Source organism: Sciurus carolinensis, chromosome 2, assembly GCF_902686445.1.
Source record: "Sciurus carolinensis chromosome 2, mSciCar1.2, whole genome shotgun sequence".
In the NCBI taxonomy this organism is placed as follows: Eukaryota; Metazoa; Chordata; class Mammalia; order Rodentia; family Sciuridae; genus Sciurus; species Sciurus carolinensis.
The window spans coordinates 185,870,326-185,882,919 of NC_062214.1; the positions used below are offsets into that span (position 1 = coordinate 185,870,326).

The 12,594-nt window shown below is 34.4% G+C and overlaps 1 protein-coding gene across 1 annotated transcript in view; it reads left to right on the forward strand.

Moving 5' to 3' along the window:
• The window catches only part of Ttc8 (tetratricopeptide repeat domain 8), a 54,150-nt gene that overhangs the window by 10,872 nt on the left and 30,684 nt on the right, over positions 1 to 12,594 (forward strand). The window contains exons 2-6 of the mRNA XM_047540106.1: positions 6,734 to 6,854; positions 8,004 to 8,067; positions 8,176 to 8,335; positions 8,557 to 8,646; positions 10,923 to 10,967. Of these exons, the coding sequence (XP_047396062.1) occupies positions 6,734 to 6,854; positions 8,004 to 8,067; positions 8,176 to 8,335; positions 8,557 to 8,646; positions 10,923 to 10,967 (480 nt within the window). The remainder of the gene's footprint in view (positions 1 to 6,733; positions 6,855 to 8,003; positions 8,068 to 8,175; positions 8,336 to 8,556; positions 8,647 to 10,922; positions 10,968 to 12,594) is intronic.

Consider the following 12,594-nt stretch of genomic DNA (forward strand, 5'->3'; position numbering starts at 1 on the left):
TTTGTTGTGGAGTTGGAGATGGAACCCAGGGCCTTGCTCATGCTAAACACGCATCCACCACTCAGCTACAATCTCAGCACCCACCTAAACTTTACCCTCTAGTCTTGCCTTGTTCCTTCCAGCGCTTTAAGAAATATATTTTTTTAATCTTCAAGAAGCACTGGCAAGAAAGAGTTCTTGCTTCTCTCATCTATTTGCATGTCCTTGGGCAAATTACTTAATATCGTGAGTTTGTTTCCTTACCCTGTAAAATGGATAATAATACCTACTTGTTTCCTTCAGATGGTGGTTGTGATACTCAAATAAGATAATGGGCCATACAGACCTGGAGATGAACAGACAGAAGAAAGAAAATACAAAGTGTCACTTCTTTCATGTGCCTTTTCTTTGCCCTGTTTATTCCTATTTCCTAAGTATGGACTGTGCTTAGGAAATCTATACCTTAAGTGCACTGGAGTTGCCAACCTCCAGTTGCTGTGTGCTGTGTGTTGCCATCTTGTGTTTGTTTCTGTTGATTGCCAAATCTTCCCTAAATCTCATTCTTCAGGGCCCTCACTGTTTCCAGCCTTCCTTAATTAACCTTTTCCTTTCATGTTCCTACAATGTAACTTGCTAAATAAATGGTTTATCCTAGAATGGGTGACCACATAGCTTGCACATTGCTTATTCAGATCATATATTTTTAAAAATATATTTGGGGTGTTCTTTTTGGAGCTTAGAACTGTAGAAAAACATGGTTTCCCCTTTTTCTTAGTAGTTTTCCCAATAAAACATGATACAGATGAAGTACTTAACAGATGCTGCTGCCTAAACATGCAAGTGTAGATATTTTATAAGTGATTTTGTTCTAAGTTTGCTTGAAAAAAATTTTTTTTTTAGTTGTCAATGGATCTTTTATTTATTTATATGTGGTACTAAGAATCTAACCCAGGGCCTCACACATGCCAGGCAAGTGCTCTACCCCTGAGCCACAACCCCAGCCCTAAGTTTGCTTTTTTTAACCAATGATTTTCTATTTGGATAGAAAAAAACTTGCAGATGCTGAGTTGCTCAGCATCTAGCACTAATGTGTATTATGTAGTCTATTTATAAAAATTTCACAGAGAGTATTATGGTTCATATTAGTTTCTTATTAATAGCCATAGAAGGGTTTATATTCTTTAGTTTTCCTTTTTTTCCCTGACTGAAGTCTGAATATTTAACTACCTTAGTTTTTAATATAAGGAAATATTTTCTTGATATAGTTACAAAATTATCTTTACTTTCTGAGGTATGGTAACTTGATACTTTTGTAACTTGATATAGTCACAAAATTATCTTTACTTTCTGAGGTATTTATCATTAAATAAGAAGTTGAGATACCTTCTCTCTGTCCTCTGAATGAGGTTACATTCATTAGAACTCTGATCTTAGAGAATTTAGTACTCTTTAGTATATATTAGTTTATAAAACTCTTGAGACCACTTGGGGAGAATGATTAAAGTTAATATTTGGAGTTTTATTGAATGAAATAGAGTTTCTCTACAGATGCTTGGGTAGTCATTCAGACTTTTTATTTTAGAAGTTACATTTCTTAAAAATGTTTACTCCCTTCTTAATGCTTTCTAGGAACCAGCTCCTGAATTTCCAGTGTCTCAGGTAAAGGTTTAGCTACAGCCTTTAGTTTAGAGAATATTTTAGTTAAATGACTGCTTAGTTGTTGCTGTAGAGTAGAAAATGTGCTGTATAGCTACTTGGCTTGTGGATTAGAAAATAAGCCTTATCTATCAGACATTCTGTACCTTCTTATGTAAATGAATGGTTATATTTCCAACTTTGTAAGTGTGAATAACCTTGTAGAACTAATGTACTCTACTCAATTGATGTGGGGCTTAAATAGAAGTGACCAAGATTGAACAGAAGGGATGAGAAAAGTAAAGACTGAGACAAAGGGAGCCATGGGTTTAGGAAGGGAGCTGAAGTCAGTACAACCACAAGTGTCAGGAAAGACCGTATGGATGGGGCCGTAGGTCTTGACGAGAGTGGGCCAGCTCTGCCTGGAAGGTCTGGGGTTGAGCTGACCTGACAGCTCCAGGAGGGAGGAACCTGCCACAGTGAGAAGGAAGGCAGGGACACTGGCCAGACAGCCATGTTGACCAAACCAGCTTGGTTAGACTTAGCGAGAGAGACCTGCTGACTGGATAAGACACGAGGGAAGGAGTTAGGAAGAAGCCTTCTGAGAGGGAGGTCTGGTTGTGGGGACCCCTGCCTGTCCATTCTTTTATCCATGCGGATTTCCAGTGAGTCTGGGAAAAAGAAGAGCTATAAATCAGAGAGCTTAAATGTTGCTGGGTGTTTGCCCTGCCAAGTGAGATAGAATGCTCACAGTGTTTTATAGATAAATAAGTGATTTGAGCCTCCTATGAAGTTCATATGAATAATGACCAGGCCTTTTAGAACAGAAATCAATATACAAAGTACTCATATGGAGGTTTCTATAGTATTAAACAAACACTGTATGTGGGCTAAAATGTAGCACTTTGTTCTTTGAAAGGATGACATTTGTCTTTTGTATGCTTATAGTCTTGGTTTACAAAATGGTAATTGGGGAAAACTTTTTTTTTTTTTCATGGTACAAGTTATTCAAGAAGGATCTAAGTTAAAATAAAAAGTTTTTGTTCTCAGTAATTTTGTAAGATTTTGATTAAAATTAAATCAAAACACCAACAATATGCGTTGTAGGTATGGCAGGAACACTGTAAATGGCATTTAAAAGTTTCAAACTGGCTCATAGGCATCATATAGCACCTATAGGTAGCATTCCCTTCCTGTTCTGTTCCTGTAGACTTACTTATCCACTGGATAATGATCTGAAGGGAACAAGGCTGGCTGGATTCTTTTGACCTTGTTATTCACATTTCATATGTTTCTTCTTTTTTGCACATGTTTACAACTTGAAAAGAAATAAGGTTTTACAATATCACTTCAAAATCTTGTGCCTAAATTTTCGTTTGCATACAGTAGGCAGGGTATAAAATATTACTACTGATTTATATGAGATCTGAATAGATCAGATATAATATTCTTTTGGTATACTTATTTAATAATAATCTATTAAATTATCGCTTAAAACTCCCTGTGTTGCATGCTGTATAAAAAAGAAACAGAATAAAGCATTTTGCTTAGCCAATAGTTTCGACCTCTTCATGTTTATTCTCATAATTAAAATCTGATTATCCTCACAAAAGATAGAACAAGTAAGTCAGTATTATTTCCTGATGTTATGTGCCTCAAGAGTAATATCCTAGAGACTTAGTTCAGTAGGTGAATGAAATGGGATTATGTTTCACAGATATAAAGGTAAATAATTGATATGATGATTATTCATGTAGATTGGGAGAAACTATTGATTTTATAGTATTTCCAGCACATAAATATGCAACTGTATTTACATAAATAATTTTTTAAGTTGCATGATCCTACCATTTATTAGTAAGTTTTAAACATACCTGATAAAACAAATTTATAGTTTCATTCAGATTCAAGGGACAAGTTGAGATCAATGTTTGCTTTATTATGTTTTTAAAAAAAAACAGGCAGAGGATTTGGGGCTATAAAACATACTTGGCTTATTTTCAAAATAAAAAATATTTTTTAAAGCTAAAGCCCCATCTGCTGTTTTTATTAAAACCTCCAGGATAGTTCATATTGCCAGGAGTAGTTCTTTGAATACAGTCTGATTTTAATCAAGCAGTGATATGTCATTTTCAAGGTCATTTTTTGGTAGGACAGAAGAAGAATCAGGAAGATTAGTTTTTCTCAAACTGATAAAGTTTTAAATCTAAAAAGAGTTTAAGTAGCTTTATTATAGATCTTTAAATTTGAAGATCATCATTTGTTCCATTTCTTAAGAATTAGATTTTTAAAAAATTGAAACAAATACAAATCTATTTATGTTTTTGAAAAAGTAGATTCTCAGAGAAAAGAAAAAGATGTTTCTGTTTGACTTCTAAAGTGTTTATTCATTTGGTGGGGAGGGAATAGTGGATTCACCTTTCTATTATTCAGTTTTAGCCTAATATAAAAATTTGCATCTCCTGAATATTTAAGAGATTATCAGGGGGATGAATGTAAGAAGCATGGTGGAACAGACCATGAGATAACAGTGCAAACCTTAAAATAGCTAAAGTATGTGCTTGGTAACTAATAACCAACTATATAAATGATACCTAATTCTAAAATCTTGACTGTTAAAGAGCTGATTTACTAGGACCCTAAATCATAGTTTCAAAGCTTCATTGATTCCTATCAGGATAGAAAACTGTGTAACTTGATATGCCATGCAGAATCATCATCTGGACTCTCTGCCTTTTGCTCCAGCCTTGTTCCTTAACTGATCCCTCTGTGCAGCCTGATTCTTCAACCATACTCTGTTCTTAAGGAGTTTGCAAATGCACCATGAGCCCCTGAGCTAGCCTGCTTTTGACCTAGTGGTCCCTTTGCCTGACCACAGCTCCATACCCTTCTTCATATACACTTCTGTCCACCTCCAGGCTGCTTGGTGCCTTTCCTCTCTCCTCCCATGATATTCTTCTTTTTATTTTAAATTTTTATTATTGCATCTTCTTATTACATTGAAATTCTTTAGAGCTAAAACTAAAACTGTAACTTCTTTGACTTTGTATTACCAGGATATGGCCACAGTAGGTCTACAGGAAAACCAGCAGAGCCCATGTCCTGCTTTGTTTCAACAGAAAATTTTGCAGTCCTTCTTCCTGTCCACCAGAATCCTGAGCAAAGGAATTCTTTTGAAAATTTAAAGCTATCAGATACTTTCAGGGCAGCATGAACTGTGGAGTTTTAAGATAAATCAGAATGGCTTATTTTCATCTTTGAAGTAAAATTAAACCTTTAGTTCAAGCCAGTGATGACTTCCCTGGCCCCTGGGAATAACTATATAGATCTGGCATCTTTCCTGATCTTTTATGAGTGAAAACCTCAGATCATTTTTAACTTTGGTGGCTCCCACAGCTAGAGGCAGTTCCAATTGGAATTGATTTTTTTAAAAGAACAAATTGGTTCTTTGAATCCATGTTCTATTCATTTGATTGTGTAAAATCCACACATAACATTTGAAACATTTTGTTAAAAGTTATTTGATAATCAGTAAATCACATCCAGAAAAGTACAGTCTCAAAAGTCATCTAACCAAATGTAATTTCACGTTAGGAACTTAAATATATTGTGAAGACAGCCTTTTTTATTCCCATTAAAATGAAAGCATAACATTTTTATTTTCTTTTAAAAATGTTCATATGTGTTTTCACATAACTTTAGTTCACAAAAGGGTCTCCTGTCTCCGATTCTGTAAAATCTATTTCCTCTACCACGCACTGTCACTGTCAGGCACTGCTTTGTTCTGTCATTCAATCCACTAGGTGATATATGTTCAGGAAAATTAGGATCCTTATATTTCCTGCTCAGAACCTTGCCTGATGCTATATAATTAGGAGGTCTTAATAAATAGAGAGTAGTTGAATGAATGTATCTTGGGTTCTTTATGTGAATACTTGGTGGACTGCCTGTAGCTCTCAACTGTTCCTGTCTCAGCCCCGTTGCCTTCGTTTAGCCCTCTTCACAGCCAGATCCCTAGTGTACTGAGCCCTAATTCCTTTCCAAATATCCCTTGCTGCTGCTCTCGCTAGACTCTAGAGTCAGGTCTGTGCTGCTGCTTCGAGAGTTGCCTTCTTCCTTTGGGAGTCCTCCACAGGACACCCAGCCTTAACTTTCTCTGCTTCTCTAGTGAAGCAGAAACATATGGTTTCTGGTAAAGCAGTTCTATATGTTTAACAGGAACTGAATTTCTCAAGTTAAAGCAGAGCAGATATTTTCTAGTTTAGATTCCTTAATTTCCATGTATTCACCCTGACACTGGCTGGTTTTCTGCTGCCTAGATCACAAAGTTACAAGTATTGCTTAGTTATTAGGAATCAAGAGAAATTGATCTTAGCTTAATTCAATCCAGTATTTCTCAAATACCTATTATGTACAAAAACCATTGTACATGGATAGGTACTATGGAAAATTCAGAAGTGAACAAGGTTAAAAAGCTTGCATTCTGAGAATGCATAAAAGGATAAACATATGCCCAAATAATGGTAGTGTTTGTCAAGTATAGAACGTTCATAAGACTAGAGGTGCACGGAGAAAGACAAGAGGACTGTGGGTGTAAATTGAAAAGTCTAGTAAGACTTCAGGAAAGTCTTGGCCCTGAAGGAGGAAGGCAAAAAGAGCATAGTGGTTGTAGCTTTATTAGTTTGCATTCAAGTTATTATTCTACAAAACTTTTTAAAATGATCTTCTTTTACTTGCAAAAATAAATGTTAGGAGACTACCAGATAACTACTGTACTTTTATTTGCTAGGTTTTTGATACACTAGATACACTAGTGGTTTCTTGATTAATAATGACCTCGTCTTCTTGCATTAATTTTTTTATATAGTCCTTTAAATTAGCATAATATATTAACTGGTAAACATGTTCAATAAAAAGTAAAACAATAATAAATGAGGGGGCTGGGGAGATAGCTCAGTTGGTAGAGTGCTTGCCTTGTAAGCACAAGGCCCTGAGTTCGATCCCCAGCACCCCAAAAAATAAATAAATAAATAAATAAATAAATGAGGGCTAGCTTCTGTAAGCTATCTAGTATTTCTAATGCTATTGTAATACATATTTTATTATCTGTGATTTTTAGGCAGCTTGGATTTTAAAAGCACGAGCCCTAACTGAAATGGTATACATAGATGAAATTGATGTAGATCAGGATGGAATTGCGGAAATGATTCTGGATGAAAATGCTATTGCCCAAGTTCCACGTAAGTATTGGTTCTCTGGTCAAGTGAATAGAATGCTGTTAGGAGGAATATTACCTATATATAGGAGGAATACATGTATACATATTTCTATACTTTATGTCAACATATCTGTATCTAAACATTATATACATGAAGCATGTTTATATAGGAAAAAAATCAATTAAATGGTTTTTGTTCTGTCTTATAATACAAAGGCTGTCCTTCCGCTATTCAATTATATTAAGGTGTAAGATTGATGTATGACAATTTTCCAGTAAAAGCTATTTTATGCATTTAAAAATGTTATAAAATATATTCTCCTTAAAATGTTTATCTAACTTCAGAATATTGTTTATCTGGGAATCTGAGCTTCTAAACAACAGAAGCATTCTAAATTAAAATTTTTTGAACATAATCATTTAAAGCATCACTTCTTTGTTAGAATGAAAGATGATTTGGACTAATACATGATGTGAGGTGATGAGACAATATGTTGGGCAGTGAATGTCTATTGGAATTATCACAGGGCCCGGTCCCCAGCTTGCAGGTGAGTGGTGCAGGTGGTATTAGATAATTACAGTGACTATGGTGGTCTTGCCAGTAATTTAATAGTTGTTTCAGTTCACAGTTATTTGTGTGTTTTGGAAGATAAGAACTATTTTAAAGCTCCAAGAGGAAGTTGGGGAAAAAAAACAACAACAACATATGTTTCGTGTTAAAATGTCTTTCTTCCCCTTTACTTTGATCTTTTAGACTTAAAATACCTAAATTCTGTATGTGGTTGGTAAATGATCTTTTACTGAGAGAAGTTTTATGAAAGATAGTTCACCTGTGAGTATAGGACCATCATTTTGAACTTTGGAACCAGCTAGTTTTAAATTTGAATCCAAGCTCTTAACTGGTTGACTTGTTTACTTAATTCTTTCAACCTTTGTTAGATGGATTCATACTACCTACCCTACAGACTTAATGTGAAGAGTTAATGTGCTAGCATAAGTAACATGAAAGACATGCATTGAATATTAATCTCAAACACATTTCTCTAAAATACATTTTCTGCTAATAAAGTCTTTTTCTCCAGGCTAGCACAATTCTGAAAATTAGATTAGCTGAAAGTTTTTACAGATTAATAAATAATATGTAAATTGAATTTGTTGTCTCATCTCCTAGGTCCTGGGACATCTTTGAAACTCCCTGGAACTAATCAGACAGGAGGGCCTAGTCAAGCTGTCAGGTATGAACTTCTATGTCATTCCCTTTGCCACTCAATATTGACTACACCATATGAGAGTCTTTCCTTCATTAATCATCTTTGTATTTTAACAATTGACAATTTTTACAGGCCAATCACTCAAGCTGGAAGGCCCATTACAGGCTTCCTTAGGCCCAGCACACAGAGTGGAAGGCCTGGCACCATGGAACAGGCCATCAGAACACCCAGAACTGCCTATACAGCACGCCCCATCACCAGCTCATCCGGGAGGTACATCAGGCTGGGCACAGTGAGTTTGTCAGCTTTCCCATAGCCTTGTATTACCCAAGTAACTTTATGTTTTATTATTTCATTTTTTACTATTCTTACAAGGAAAAATTATATGGAAATTTTTGAAGGGATTCTTTTTACTTACATTGCCTTAATAATTTTTATGCACATTAAACTTAATTTATGTTTCAAGAGAAGATTTCATGTTTTTTCTTCTATCATGTTTCTTCTCCCTCATAGGCTTCCATGCTTACAAGTCCTGATGGACCTTTTATAAATTTATCTAGACTGAATTTAACAAAATATTCCCAGAAACCAAAATTGGCCAAGGTATGTACTTAAAATGATTGTAATTATAAAGTAATGGTAGAAGTATAATGATCATGGCAATGTAGGAAATAGATAAATATTTGTGAAGGAAAGGCCACCTTTTGATTGAAATAGAAATGTTTAATTACTATAATATGTAAACATTCTCTTAGTCTTAAGGAAAGTTAACCAGAAATAAAGTACATATACCACTATTGTAGGCAATTCTCTTTTTTCAAATAATAAAGAACAGCAATTTTTAACAAAGAAAGCAGATATGCAGTATCATCATCATAGGATGAAGCCTAAGAGATTTTGTGAGTGTGTGTGTATTTTTTTCATCTTGGACTATTCTCAGAAAAATAATTTTCTTGTAGGATTTTAGGGCTGTCAAAAGGATACAAATATGTACTTTTAATCAGCAGTGAATCAGGCATAGAAATAAAGATTACTCAATTCAGACAGTAGGCAAGTCAACTATGTTGGTAATTCTAATTACTGAGATTAAAATTCCTGTAAAAAGAAATTAGAAGAAGAGGGATAGAAGGTAAGAGTGAGAGGGAGATGGGAAGGAGAGAGAAAGAGAAAAAAAGAAAATGAGAAAAAGAAAGAAAGGGAAAATGTGTGTGACCTTTCCAGTAGAAAAAACTTAGGGTTGACTTGGAATAATTCGGAGATAGGAGTACTTGAAGCCTGGCCTAGTTTTTAGCTAAAGTCTCTGTGAACTCTGTTCAAGTGCTGCACTCAATCCTGATCTATGTTCTAAGGGTGTTTAACATGTTTACCAAGTATCAAATGTCCTGGGGGAAATAAAAATGGTCACTAGTTGTATAGACTTGAAGTTTCAATTCTAAAAATAAATGCCTTTGGTAGGCAGGTAATCAGCCTATAATAAGTCTCATGAATTTTTCCTTCAATTCTTGTTTGATGGCAGTCTAGTCAACTGCGTTTAGCAGAATTGTAAAGCTTTACTTATTTTCCTTTCCTTTATGAGGATGGAATGTTAAAAATATCTCATGTAGAATAACTGTTATAGGCCGTTTGCTTGAGGTAACTGACTGGCAAGTCCATTCCATTACTAGTATAGTCAGTGGAGACACCTCCCACAATTAAATTAAGATGCATGTGGGACAAACCTGGTCTATGTGCTAGATGCAACCTGAACTAGATTTTGTGCTTTTTTAGTGTATCATAGAAATAATGCCAAGTTTTTCTGTCTTTGGTCCCCAACTTGCCGTGGCTCATCAGGATGCCTTCCTAATATTAGAGCATTTCTTGGGATGTTTATGGTGATGCTTTGACAGTCTTGGGAGTTGTAACCTTTTCTGACAGTGGTGGTATCAACCACACTCTCTTAATTTTTTTTTTTTTTTTGTATTTGTAACAGAAAAAAATGAAAGGATTGTTATAACTTTTTTTTTTTTTTTTTAAGAAGGGCCTGTCCTGATTTCTTTTTTTCTTTTATTGGTTGCCTCCAAGTCTTCTCTGTTAATAACCTTGATTTTCTCCCAGGGGCACTAGCCTCCTTGCAAGTGTAAGATAGTGGTTATATGGACAAAGGTGGTACCACCAATAAGCAATCCAGTAGATACTCATTTATCCAGATGAGTTGGGTGAAATAGTAAAAATAAAGGTTCTCAGCCCTGGCTGGATCTTAGAGTCATCTGAGGGTTTTAAAAAAACATAATGCCAGTGCTTCATCATCCTTCACTACCTCCCAGCTTCTGAGTGAATTGGTCTGGTTTGGGATCCCCATGTAATTCCAAAATGTGCGTTTAGGCTGAGTAGCCCTCTGTTAAAATAAACTGAGTGTTTTGAATCACATAGTTATAAATGCCATGTTAGTGTAGCTTTGAAAATTAATATTCCTGCACTCACATTTACTTTATTTTAGAAGAAACTTCCAGATCTTACATGTCTGAATGCCATTATTGAGTTACAATCACTACGTAGTTTATGTAGAGAGTATAAATGGTTGAATCTGTTTTATTGTAATCTAAGAAATAAAATGAACTTTTCATTTGTATCTTTCTAATAAAATAGTATATGTAATATGAAGGAAAAAAAGGTAAATTCTTTGAACTTTCTAGTTTGTAGTCTACAGAAACATAAATCACTTGTAAATAGCAAACTTTTAAAATGGGAGTTTCTAACAAATGATGGCTAGATTCTTATAAATCCCAGGCACTTTAGAGTGTTCTGGATTTTTGATTTGATCTAGATTTGAGTCTTGTTATAAAAAAGAGTGCCTTTATTTAAATACAACCTAATGTGTTTTGTCATTTTTTTCTCTGTAGGCTTTGTTTGAGTATATCTTTCATCATGAAAATGATGTTAAGACTGTAAGTTGTGAATTCATGCTATTTTCTTTTATTGTAGTTTTCTGACTTTGGGGGTTTAGTTTCTGAAATGTTCTATTTCTTATCTTGAAACAAATGGGATTATTAAATATTGGAGAATAATACTTTGAAATTCACTCTCAGTTTCAGTGGGAACATTTGTATGAATTCAGAAGTGGTAAGAACTGTGCTTGGTTTGTAGAGTATGTAGTTCTTCTCTAAAGGGCAAGATATAGATAATTGAGAATACTGCATAACATGCTTATGTTAAAGTTTATTCTTTACACAAATAGCATTGTTAATCCTTTTTTTTAAATTCCATATAGTGTATTATTGGTTTACTAAAATGTATATCTTTGATTTCTTTATAGTCTGCCCTTTTCTTTCACCTTTAACATTTTATGTTTGAAGATTTTAAACATTCTCAAGTAGAAAGAATAGTATAAAGTCCCTTATCATCCAACTTCAGCAATAGTCAATCATTCTGGTAGCTTCTCAACAAGGAATTTTGAGGTTATATGTGTGTGACTTTCCATATTTGTTTAAAATTTTTATATGCTATTATGTAAATGATAGAAACCTTACAAATTTTGTTAAGCTACATGAAGTTGATTCTGTAATATCTGATAGTATTTTTCCTCATTTTACTCTTAGTTCAGGGAAAAAGGTTTATATCCATATGTTAAATATTCAGGAAAATAAAAATGTTTTCCCTAATTGCATTTTCTATGTGTCAACCATGATGCCGTACAGCAGGAGAACTGATTAAAATATGATACTTTATCTTGTCTTACAAACCATGTAATCTAGCTGAGGAAATAAAATTGACATAAATGAAACAATTAAAGAAGTAATTGCCAAGCTGAAACTGTTACCAAGTATCAAAGGGAAAAATTCAGGAGGGGTGATATGAGCCACAAAATAAGTAGAATTTTATGTAAAGAAGGGAAAAGAAATACAAAGAAATCGCAAAAACATGAGCAGAAAATAGAATGAGAAATAAATAGGCCTTATCCTAAAAAATGGGATCACCAAACAGACATTTTATTTTATTTTGTTTTTGTGGTGCTAAGGATTGAACCCAGGGCCTTGTGCATGTAAGGCATGCACCCTACCAACTGAGCTATATCTCCAACCCCCAGAAAGACACTTTGAAGAAAGAAGTGAGAGAACTAATGATAGGTTTGATACTGGAGACAAAGCAGAGACACAGGTCATATCTGATACCTAATGATGTCATAAGAATGATGGTTTTACTGATTGATGGGATAATTAGGAGAAGTGGTCAGTTTGAGAAGAAGTTCAATAATTCACTTAAAGATATTTTGATACCAGTGGAGACACCATTGCATGATTGAGAGATGTGGCATTAAAATGTAGGCGAGAGCTTGGGCCAGATCGAGTATAGGAGTTAGTATGATTAGTGTTCATAGATGTAGTTACAGGGAAAAGGGGAAAGAAAGGTTGGGGCAGCTAAGAAACCATGCACATTGCTCATAATAAAAGTCAGCCATTAAAAAGGATTCCAGTGTGATGATGTATAAAATCATATAGTCATACTATAATTAAAAAGAAACATTCTAATACTATTCCATTTTATAAATGGAATTATAGATTATCGTAAAGCTAT